The following is an 11326-nucleotide window of genomic DNA, read 5'->3' on the forward strand; positions in this document are numbered from 1 at the left end:
AGTTAACGCACATAAGTATTTGCTGTTGTATTTAAAGTAAAAGTACTTTTCAATTCCAGCGTCCTGGGTCTATAATACTCCATGAAGTACAACTGAACCTTGTTTACTGCAGATGATGCTGGTGCAGGTCCTGATTAGAAGTTACAATAAAACCAAAACAGGAGGAGTCTGAGTCACGGAGGAGGAGATGGAGCTGATGGATCACTGATGATCACTTCCATAGATCCACGCAGATTTTGTCGTTTATAAATATAACGCCTCTTTATTTTGTTTGTTTTTTAATGTAAAGAAATGTGGTCGTATTAGAAATGAAGTAGAGTAAAACTAAAGATAGTAGTAGTAGTAGTAGTAGTAGATAGTAGTTGAAAGATGCACTTGACTGCAGTAGCTACAGAGTCAACAGCTCCGTCAGGATGCGTCTCCTTCAGGAGAATGTCATCGTGAAACAGGTTGTACGAGTGACAACTGGTGTGAAACTGTGAAATCGACAAAACCACCGTTAAAACGCAGGCGTCCTGTGAAAGACGAGTTGTTTGACTCGTTGACGCACAGCGTCAGGGCCGTGTGTTCGCGCGAGGCTGCTTCCTGCAGGAACTCAACGCGTGTGGTTTTCAGATGCTTTTTTTCTCGGAAGCCTCCGTCTCTTCCTCATTTGAGGCAGACAAGTCGACCGCCGATGGGTGTGCTGGGTCCGCGGCTGCACTCTCACTCCGCGCTGCTCCGCCTCGGTCACGCGGCCACACTCTGCGCCGGATCCAACGTGTTCCGCTGCCGAGATGACCCGACCATTCAAGGACGTGTTTTGGGTGAGTGGCCGCCGCTTCCCACGTGCTCGTTGTGTTTCTGTGTTTAAGCTCAAACAGAGCTGAGTCACTTGTCGCCTGTTTGCAACCCTGTTAGGTATTTTCTTTTTATTTGCACAGAACTGAGAAAAGATAAATTACAACAAAAGAAGAGAACATCACCAGGCATTCCAATCTGTTTTCACTGTTTTTTTAGGGTTGTGCTTTGCATATTACTTTTATATTCCAGTCGAATTAGAGCAAATTCAGTGTGGCTTTGATGCCATTCCCATCCTGTTCGGTGTTTCCTGTAAATGTCAAATTTAAACATCTCTCTGATGCTGTAACAGCCGCCGCTCACTACCACTTCTGGGTGATTTGCATGAAGGGCTGCACACAATAATTCTATTACAACTTTTGCAAATGAGTCCAAAGTAAAAAAACAAAACAGGTTCAGTCACTTTTCAAACCCTCTGATTTAAGTTGATATCTCGTTCAGCTGTTCACACATATTTATTTTAACAGAAATATTATTGATAATTATTGCTTGGAGTAGTTCAAGACTAATAATTAAAGGGAAATTATGATAAAATATTATTTATTGAAAAATGATCATGATTCTTCAAAGTCTCTGTATAAATTGATGACCCAAAACTGAAATTGAGTATAATATTTATTATTATTTTTGTTAAATGCAGTTTGCTTGTTTGCATTTTTCATTATTATTCATTATTGTTATAAAGATATCGTGCTGTATGCACTCTGGTTGGGAAGGTTAAACAGCCTTCTTAGATTTGTATCATTTCGTGTTATGTAATAACATTTTGAAATGAAATCATAGCAAAAAAAAAAGATTTGAATATATTTTCCAAAGCTAATTATCTCCACTAAGGGGTAAGGAAGTAAGACTGTAAGGGTTCAACCCGCAGTGTGTTTAGTTTATCTTCTTCTTTCGGCTGCTCCCGTAATAATAAAATGATGTCATCTGAGCATGAATGGTTGTAGCTGGGGACGCCGTGATGAGCTTTTAGGTTTTTGTCTCTCAGGGAGTGGATTTCATCAGCAATTCTGGATACGAAGCCATCGTGCAAAGACTGTGTGATGGCCGACGCACATGCAAGGACACGGAGGAGCTCTTTAAAATGAGGTTGGCATCTTTGAAAGGAGGTTGGCATCTTTGAAAGGAGGTTGGCATGATGAGTCAGAAGCTGCCAGTGTTGTGGTGGCACTAAGCAGCCTGTTCCTGCAGGGCTTCAGCGGAGGAGAGGTACGGAAAAGAACTGGTCGCTATCGCACGCAAGGCAGGAGGCCTCTATGAGATCAGGTGAAACACACCACGCCACATCCAAATTATTAGGTATTGAGGATTGGTACAGCCTGCTATGATACAACTTATGATAGTTATTAGAGTAGGAATGTTATATTTCAAGTGATGTTTCATTTTATTGTCCGTTTGTTTCAGCACCTTGAGAACGTCCTTGGATGAACTGAAAGCACGTAAGTACAGATGTTACATTATTTGTTTTCACAAAGTGCCTCTTCTGTTTGGGTCTGACTGTACCGGTGCAGTTTCGCTCCAGCTCATTTGAATGCAGTGTTCCATGCTCTGTTTAACTTTTTTATTATTTTTTTTTTACCGTATGCTGTATTGTCTGTTAGAAACTGAGGCTGTAGGAAACCTGCACATCCATCTCTCTGGGATCCTGAAGGAGGAGTCGAAACGGTTGGAGCAGTTCAGAGAACAGCAAAAAGACCAGCGGAAGAAGGTGATGATCACAAGTTGTTTTTGATTCACAAAGTAGTTTCCATTTCAGGTCGCACAGGCAAATGAATAGTGGTCGTTGTGTCATCAGCCGAGTATCTGTTTCTTCGATTCATTTATTTTCTTTTTTTCTCCATCAGTATGAAGCTGTCATGGAGCGGGTCCAGAAAACTAAAGTGTCTCTGTATAAGAAAACTATTGATGTGAGTTCACACCACAGTATTAGGACCATAACTGTTTACTCTAATGAATGCACTGACAAGCAGCATCTCAGGGCGGCAGCTACATTTAAAGCAGCTGCCTCGGCCCAACAACAGACGTTTCCACGGTAAAGCTGAGCGAGCGGTTTAAAATGGACCAGAGAGAGAGAGAGAGAGAGAGAGAGAGAGAGAGAGAGAGCAGGGAACTCAGTGCCAGTCAATCAGGAAGTAAGACTGAACTCAAGTTATATGAACTTAAGTAAGTTAAAATGATTTATACTAACTGATATCAAATTATAAAGTTATACTAAGTTGTATTAAGTTATACTAAGTTATACTAAATCATACTTTATACTAAGTTGTTCTAAGTTGTACTAAATCATACTTTATACTAAGTTGTACTAAGTAATACTAAGTTGTACTAAGTTATACATAGTTATACTACTTTGTACTAAGTTGTACTAAGTTATACTAAGTTGTACTAGTTGTACTAAGTTGTACTAAGTTGTACTTCTTTACACTGAGTTATACTAAGTTGTACTAAGTTATACTACTTTATTCTAAATTATACTAAGTTGTACTAAGTTGTACTAAGTTGCACTAAGTTGCACTAAGTTATACTAAGTTGTACTAAGTTATACTAAGTTATACTAAGTTATACTAAGTTGTACTAAGTTATACTAAGTTATACTAAGTTGTACTAAGTTATACTAAGTTATACTACTTTATACAAAGTTATACTAAGTTATACCAAGTTATACTACGTTATACTACGTTATAATAAGTTAAACTAAGTTGTACTAAGTTGTACTAAGTTATACTACCATAAACTACCTTATACTAAGTTATACAAAGTTATACTAAGGCCCCTCGTTTGTGTGTGTTTTTGTTTCTAGGCGAGGAGGAGCTACGAGCAGCGCTGCAGGGAGGCAGACGAGGCCGAGCAAGTGGCCGAGAGGAGCAGCAGCACAGCTACACCCAAACACACTGAGAAGGTAATCACCTCCATCCGCCTCAAACACCACCCAGCTCCAGTTCCACATCCACCCAGATCCACCTGCACCCAGCTTCATCTCCACCTAGCCCAAACACCACCCTGCTCCACCCCCACCTCAAACACCACCCTGCTCCACCTTCACCCACGTCCACCTCCATCCATCTCCAGATCCATCGCCACTCAGCTTCCCCTCCACCCCCAACTCCATCCTGCTCCAGCTCCACCTCTATCCTGCTCTATCTCGAGCTGCTTTCCATTAAAACACAAATGAACCCAACACAAAGTGTTTCACTGTAAAGATGTATTGTTCAAAGGCAAAGTTGAGTGATACTGTAAAGTACTGTAGTACATTAATAAAGTCATATTATCTTCCTGCGGCATTTAGCTTTTTGTAACTTCTCTCTTTTTTGCGGTTATAGCTACATCACAAATCAAAACAATGCAGAGAGGCTGCTGCGGAAGCTGGTAAGTGTGCGTGCGCATATTTCTTCCTCTTTATCAGATTCCTCTCAGATTGTGAGAGATGTATTGAGCATGTTTGTTTATTTCTACTCAGAGAGGCAGTACATGTTGAACATCGAGCAGCTCGACATCATCCGTCAGGAGTGGGAGTTCACGCACATGAGCACGTGTGAGGTAGGACCAATGAAAAGCACCGTTCATGCAGGTCAAGCAGCGCTCTGCTCACAGGGTTACTCAAATACGGACGCCTGCTCGTGTTTTCCGTCGTGACCTGGACGGCGCTGCAGACGCTCAGTCTTGAAGGGGTTAATGATTCACTGTAACCCTGTTATGGGAGGGTACTCCTTTCTAAAGACTCCCAGTAGTACACACACTCCAGGATCCCAGACGTCAGAGGATCTCAGTCTGAACCCAAACGACCGGTCAGGAGACAAAGAGATCCCCTCATGATTTACAGTTCGCTCCCCTCTGAGGAGGCCGTTCCGCTCGTAGTTCTGTAAACAACGTAACCTTTCCTCCATCTTGGCTCCGGTCCTGATGCAGTGTGTCCGCGGCAGGTGTTCCAGCTGCAGGAGGAGGAACGCATCACCACGCTGAGGAACGCGCTGTGGATGCACTGCAACCACCTCTCCATGCAGAGCGTCAAGGACGACGAGGTGGGCGCCGCTGTCCCCCACAGACCCCCCACTGACCCCCCTACGACCCCCCCTCCAACCCCCCTACGACCTCCGACCCCCCCTTTCTCCGCCGCAGGAACCAGGAGGAACGCGGGCCTGGATCTGGCTCTGCTCGGGGTCGTCCTCGGTCCCAAAAATTTCCCCTGCAAGCGAGATGGCACTTTTTGGGGGAATTTGTAGTTCCCAACAACGCTGATGGGTCAAATGCGCTGCCGGCCGCTGTTTTGAACTTTGAATACTTATCAGCAGATGTAACGCTCACTGCTCGTTCGTAGTACTCCCTTCCCCTCGTGACCCGGTTTTATAAAGGAAATGGAAAGACGGAACCTGAAACATAGCTTCAGGGTCTGAGCGGTTCGTGTTTAGTTCCTGGGGCTCGGAGCGTCGGGTCAGCCGGGTCGAGCCGGACGGCCCGGCGGTCACTCAGCCCGTGGATGGCGTTGATCAGACCATGGTGACTCATCACCTCCACCCAGCTCCACCCTTCTTACACCGTCCGGACTGAGGTCGACCATCAGATTACAACCTTGCGGGGCTTGGCAAGCCGCCAACCGCATTTCATCTAAGAAGCTGTTTTGACCTTTCCTCTCAGTGTTGCGAGGAGGCGCGGCGAGTTCTGGAAAGCTGCGACATCGCGGAGGACAACAACTGCTTCGCCACGCTGCGAGGCACCGGCTCCCGTCCTCCAGGTACGCGGCGCTTTCCCTCCGCTGGGATGCGACACCGTCCCAGGTGGAGCATTTCAATATGGCCCCTCGACGGCCGAATCAGGGAGAGGCTCGTCAGGCTCTGAAAACACAGGTGGACTCGGTGTTTCCCGCCTTCAGCTGTGTTTGATCAGAGAAGATGGATTGAAGGCTGTTCCCTCCCGAGGGGACGTTCGGCTCACCATAAAGCCTTTCTTCCTGTTTTTTTAAACCCAAACAACACAACAACACAACACAAACATTATAATTCCTCCGCAGCACCAGTTGAATTCCAGAACTACTATGAACGGGAGGCGGCGTCCGACAGCAACGGCACATCCGGGTTTGTGGGCGGAGTCATGAAAAGGTTACACATCCGTCTTTTATTCACCGTACATAGAAGCTTTGTGACATTGAATTCATGTGTGAAGTTATCTTCCTTACAAACCCCAGGAGGTTGTTTTTGTTTTATCAGGCCGTCCGTCTGTGTCTAATTCCAGGTTTTCAAATCTTCTCCAAGGAAGCAACGCCACCGCCCCTAAAACCAGCCTCTCTGAACCAGGGGCTCAATCCAAAGGTACGAGCTGTGACGATGTTCCCATGACAACCTGAACCCCAGCTGATCCAGTCAGTCTCTAAGGAGAAACATAGCTTTCACTGGTTAAACCAGAGGCCTCAAACCCCAGGCTAACGCAGCCCGCTCCGTGTTTATAATATATTGGTAAATCTGACGCACAAATACATTTTAGAATCCCAGTTAAATGAGCTCACAACACAGCGACCCAGGTAAGTTGAGTTTGTGTTCATTAAACGGCCACTAGGGGGCGCACCAGTCCAACGTCCCTTTATGCAGGTTATTTTGGCTCAGAATGTGATTCATTCAAACATGTGAACTGCTCCTTCAGCCGAAACCACGGACGGATTGTACGCCTCCATCCCGGGGTTTTCTGCGGTGGGGTACACCACCATGTACGACTACGTGGCCCAGGTGCGTCCGAACCCCACGGAGATATACGGCCTTGTTGTTTTAACACGGGTGGTGTTGAGATGTGTCGTCCATGTGTCGGTGTCTCCAGGGGGAGGACGAGCTGTCCGTCAGCGCCGGGGACGTGGTGCTGGTGCTGGACCAGGGGGTGGACGGGTGGTGGAGGGTGGAGAGGAACGGCCGCTACGGCCTGGTTCCAGGATCCTACCTCAGCAGAGAGTGACCGACCGGTCAGAGCTACGTGGGTGTTCTATCTGCTGTACATACGGATGAGAAGTGGTGAACTATTTATTGGTGTGATTTTAAGTCTGAATCCAAGTGATTCCAGTATCAGCACGACTGACAGGCTGCACTGAAGCTGAAAACCACAAGACTGATTTCATCTTCTGCATCCGCGGGTTTTGGTCTCCAGCTTAGAAGATATAATTCTAATGGAAGGTAAATATCATTCCAGCGATTTAAGGATCTCAGTGTCCATCTACAACCTGCTGTGTCTGTCATGCGTCTCTGTGGCAACAGCCTCCGACGACCCGGACAACACTCCATCCTCTCCCTGCCACAGAGCGGGCCATTGGACCGGTGGCCCGCGGGCCAAGTGTTGCCGCACGTCCTGGCAGACGGGCCCCTTTGAATGTCGGAAATGTGGAAACACGGAGCAAATACGAAACCTGACCGGTTTCCCACCACGACCAAGCCTACGTTGGGTTTTGTCTTTTTCTTCAGAATTTTAGAATTGTAGATATCTGTGGTTTGGTTGGTGGATACTTACAGCTGAGGAAAACACTTTTTGTTTCTCTTCATGGATTCATTTGAGATATAACGAGATGCTGAAATATTTCAAAAGAACAGGCATATGCAGGTGGACATGAGACATTTTTGGAAAGGGATGAAATATATTTTGCAGGAGGTGAAGGTGTTCTGCTTTTCATGTTTTAATGTAGCTTCAGAGTTTTAACAAGAAGACCGCCTGTTAGAGGGGGGGATCTTCTTGTACATGACTATGATTCCACCTGTTCTATTTACCTGTTCTATTTACCTGTTCTATTTGACATTTGAATCAGGATCTGCGTGAACATCATCTGCTGAGAAATAAAACGATTAAAACAGTAGTACTTTATGAAGTATCAGGACACTGGATATGACAAGAACTTTTCTAGGACTACATTTTGGAGCAGGTAATAATCAGAATCAGAATGACTTTACTCCTCCTGCTGCCTTCAGGTGTACGAGGAATATCATGGTGATTTATTGGTGTGTGTCTACAGATGATCGGCATTACACAAAAGGCAAAACAATTATAAAACAATAAAATAAAACAATAAAAAGTAAAAGTAATAAAATACAATTGCCAATTCTATCTGCAGTATGCATTGTTATCACAATGCATACTGCAGATACCGTATGCAAATGTTACATTTTTAATACTTGCATGTGGTGAGAGGAATGTCTTTTCATTTTTATGCTTTAAAAACACTGTTAAAGTCTAAAAAAAAGGAAAAAGATATTTATATTTCTCAAATGCACATAACGATGCAATATAAAGGATATTACTTTAAATCAACTTTATATGAACTAGTGTGTCTGAACTGGTGAAACAACTAGGAGGTGACACACAAACACAGTCTGCTAATTTACTTCCAATTTACTTCCAATTTACTTCTAATTTACTTCTTTACTTTTAATTACTTCTAATTAACTTATATTTACTTCTTCTAATTTACTTCTCATTTACTTCTATTGTAATTTACTTCTAATTACTTCTCATTTAGTTCTATTTACTTCTTCTAATTACTTTTAATTTACTTCTATATACTTCTTTACTTCTAATTTACTTCTAATTACTTCTCATTTACTTATATTTACTTATTTACTTCTAATTTACTTCTCATTTACTTATATTTACTTCTTCAAATTTACTTCAAATTACTTCTTATTTACTTCTAATTACTTCTCATTTACTTATATTTACCTCTTACTTCTCATTTACTTCTGTTTCTTGGCACCTTCTTAAACCGTCCAAACGTCTTCAGACGTGATGGAGTTCGTCCAAACTTTCACGGATCACGTCTCCGCCTTGAACATGGAACTTACGTTAAAATCCTCTGTTCACTGCTGATGTTTGGTGAGTCCGATCCACTCCAATGACATTAATGACTGTCACCCTGCTTTACAAATACCTGTAATTATAAACCATGGACCCAAATCATGTAACTTCCCTGCAACATACAGGAATCTAACCAACTAACTACCGGTTCACACTCCAACTATCAGTCCCCTGCAAAGCCACGCACCCAGAACAATTAGTATTGTACTTGTACAACAAGTACCAGAACCTGGATTTCTCTACTGACTGACACCTGACTGGACAGGAACGGCACAGTCGCACTCATTGAGACAGCACCTCCTCATTTCAAGTTCATCCAAACCACTAGAGCTGGTAAGACGCGGTGGAGTAGCTGCCGTCTGCTCTGATATCTACACCTGCAGGGAAGCCCTCCTCAGAGAATTCACCTCTTTTCAACACCTTGATGTATCTATCAACCGCAGCGCCCCCAATTTAACCATCGCTGTTAGCCACCAAAATCTGAATGTGGCTTTCTTGATGAATTCTCTGAGCTTCTGTCCAAGGTCTCCACTGGTTATGATTGTGTCATCATCTCAGGTGATTTTAACGTTCGTGTTGACAATCAAACAGACCCAGATGCTCAACACTTCATGAGCCCGTTGGAGGCGTTGACCTCACTCAGCACCTTTCTGGACTCACCCACCATAAGGGGCAAACTCTGGACGTGGTCGTATCAAAAGGACTAAATATCACTGTATCCTACGTCATGGATGTTGATATTTCAGATCACTGTTGCATGTTTTTGACGTGTCTGCTCTTCCTGTACAACAGAGGGGAACCCCAACAATTAAAAAATGTATCATTAACAATAATACCATTGAAACCTTTTAAGAGAATTGTAGATGAGTTACCGCTGTTCAAAGCATCATCAACTGAGGATCCTGTGAACAACTTCCAACTCCAAAATACTAAATATCATTGATAACATTGCACCTGTTAAAAATAAAAACATAGAAAAACAAAAAGCCCCCTGCAGAAATGGAGCGGTTGCTAGGCAGCTTAAGAGAGAGAGTCACCGGCCAGAACGAAAATGGAGAAAGACAAAACTTCAGGTTCGTCATGAAATTTACAAGGATGGACTCAATCGATACAACATTGAAATGAAACAGGCCAGAGCGTCTTTCTTCTCTAAAATCATTCATGAAAACATCAACAATAGTAAAGTGCTCTTCTTCACTGTTGATCCACTTATTAATGCACCATCTACAACCCGTCAGAGATGCTCTCCATTGAAAAATGTGAGGAGTTCACTACATTCTTCAGTAACAAAATGATATCTATCAGACAGAATATTAGTGCCTCCACATCCAGAAATGAACCTTCCTCCAGTTCCCCAGTAATATGACTGCTGCCATATCTCACGTCGTCCCCTTAGACATAAAAAGACTGGAGGATATTGTTGGTCAGCTCAGGTCCTCCACCTGCTTAACTTGTTATTTACTTGTTATTTTCTTCTTCTTTACTACTTATTTACTTCTAATGTACCTCTATTTACTTCTAATTAATTGTTTTCTTATTTTTTATTTTATTTTTTACATTTTGTATATATATATATATTTTTATTTTATTTTTTTTCAAATTTCCTTCTTTACTACTAATTTACTTTTAATTGACCTCTTATAACTTGTTTAATTGTTCTTAAATCTTTAATTTACTTCTTTACATTAAATGACGTTTTTCTTGTTTGATGATTATGAAAATAACAATAATAAAATCCGAGAATGTCAAATGGAGAACAAATGAAACGTGAGTAGACACTGTGAGCTCATCAGGGATCTGACCCTTGGGAGCCTGTATCGCTCGTGAACTAGCGCAGGTGGGTCCCCGAGAGCCACAACCTGAGCCGCGTGTTGGGGCGCGGCGAGGACACGTTCTTCATAAATGTGTACATCTTGCCCAGACACATATATAGTACACATGTACCTTTCCCTCCGGTTCACCTTTTACTTTTATTGTAATTATTCATGTTATTACTGATACAAGGTTGGCAATTTTAATAGCCAGGACTTCTACTCTGTGAGGTAAGTGCTGGAGGTACGTAAGTTCAGGTAAGTTTCATTGAGGAGGATTTAAATGTATATTTAATACAACACCGTCAGTTCATTCTCTCATATCGTTATAGAACCAGAATCACGATCGTGGCGCCGCCCCTTGCGGCCGCCTGCGCGAGCGCCTTGTGTCGATTACGCACATTTTGGTATTTTTTGTATTTTCAGAGCTTATTGTGCGTAATCACCGGGTGTCATGACATTTCACTACATATATGTATGTCCGTATGTGTATGTATGTGACAAATGATCTCTTGAACTTGACCTTGAACTTGACCTTGAATGTGAAAGAAGTGCGTCACCTGCTCAGCTGAACAGTTCACCCTCCAACCTGCAGGGGGCGGAGGAGGAGCCAATACCAGCTCCCGGGGCTGGAGCTGGAGCCTCTTCATCACAGCGTGACACGTTGGTTTCCTGTCCAACCAGAGACACGTTGTTTACTAAACAAGAACAACATCTACAAGAACAACATCTACAAGAACAACATCTACAAGAACAACATCTACAAGAGCTACATCTACAAGAACAACATCTACAAGAACAACATCTACAAGAGCTACATCTACAAGAACAACATCTACAAGAACAACATCTACAAGAGC

At 43.1% G+C, this 11326-nt stretch overlaps 1 protein-coding gene across 1 annotated transcript; it reads left to right on the top strand.

Moving 5' to 3' along the window:
- Position 1: 1 nt before the first annotated feature.
- Positions 2-7653, top strand: pstpip1a (proline-serine-threonine phosphatase interacting protein 1a). Its single transcript, XM_080002969.1, has 15 exons — positions 2-806; positions 1829-1929; positions 2032-2106; positions 2245-2279; positions 2442-2548; positions 2685-2747; positions 3641-3739; positions 4161-4206; positions 4298-4377; positions 4761-4859; positions 5473-5569; positions 5846-5933; positions 6067-6143; positions 6472-6554; positions 6643-7653. The coding sequence occupies exons 1-15, from the start codon at positions 777-779 to the stop codon at positions 6772-6774; spliced, it is 1212 nt and encodes a 403-aa protein (XP_079859095.1). The 5' UTR covers positions 2-776; the 3' UTR covers positions 6775-7653.
- The last annotated feature ends 3673 nt before the right edge of the window (positions 7654-11326 follow it).

Source organism: Zeus faber (assembly GCF_960531495.2).
Source record: "Zeus faber genome assembly, chromosome: 6".
Classification (NCBI taxonomy): domain Eukaryota; kingdom Metazoa; phylum Chordata; class Actinopteri; order Zeiformes; family Zeidae; genus Zeus; species Zeus faber.

Bases quoted from the DNA above. Each gene is read 5' to 3' on its own strand.
- pstpip1a (XM_080002969.1), top strand. From the start codon at position 777: ATGACCCGACCATTCAAGGACGTGTTTTGG. The intron at 4,207-4,297 runs GTAAGTGTGCGT...ATTTCTACTCAG, and splicing joins AGAGGCTGCTGCGGAAGCTG to AGAGGCAGTACATGTTGAAC. The intron at 6,555-6,642 runs GTGCGTCCGAAC...CGGTGTCTCCAG, and splicing joins TGTACGACTACGTGGCCCAG to GGGGAGGACGAGCTGTCCGT.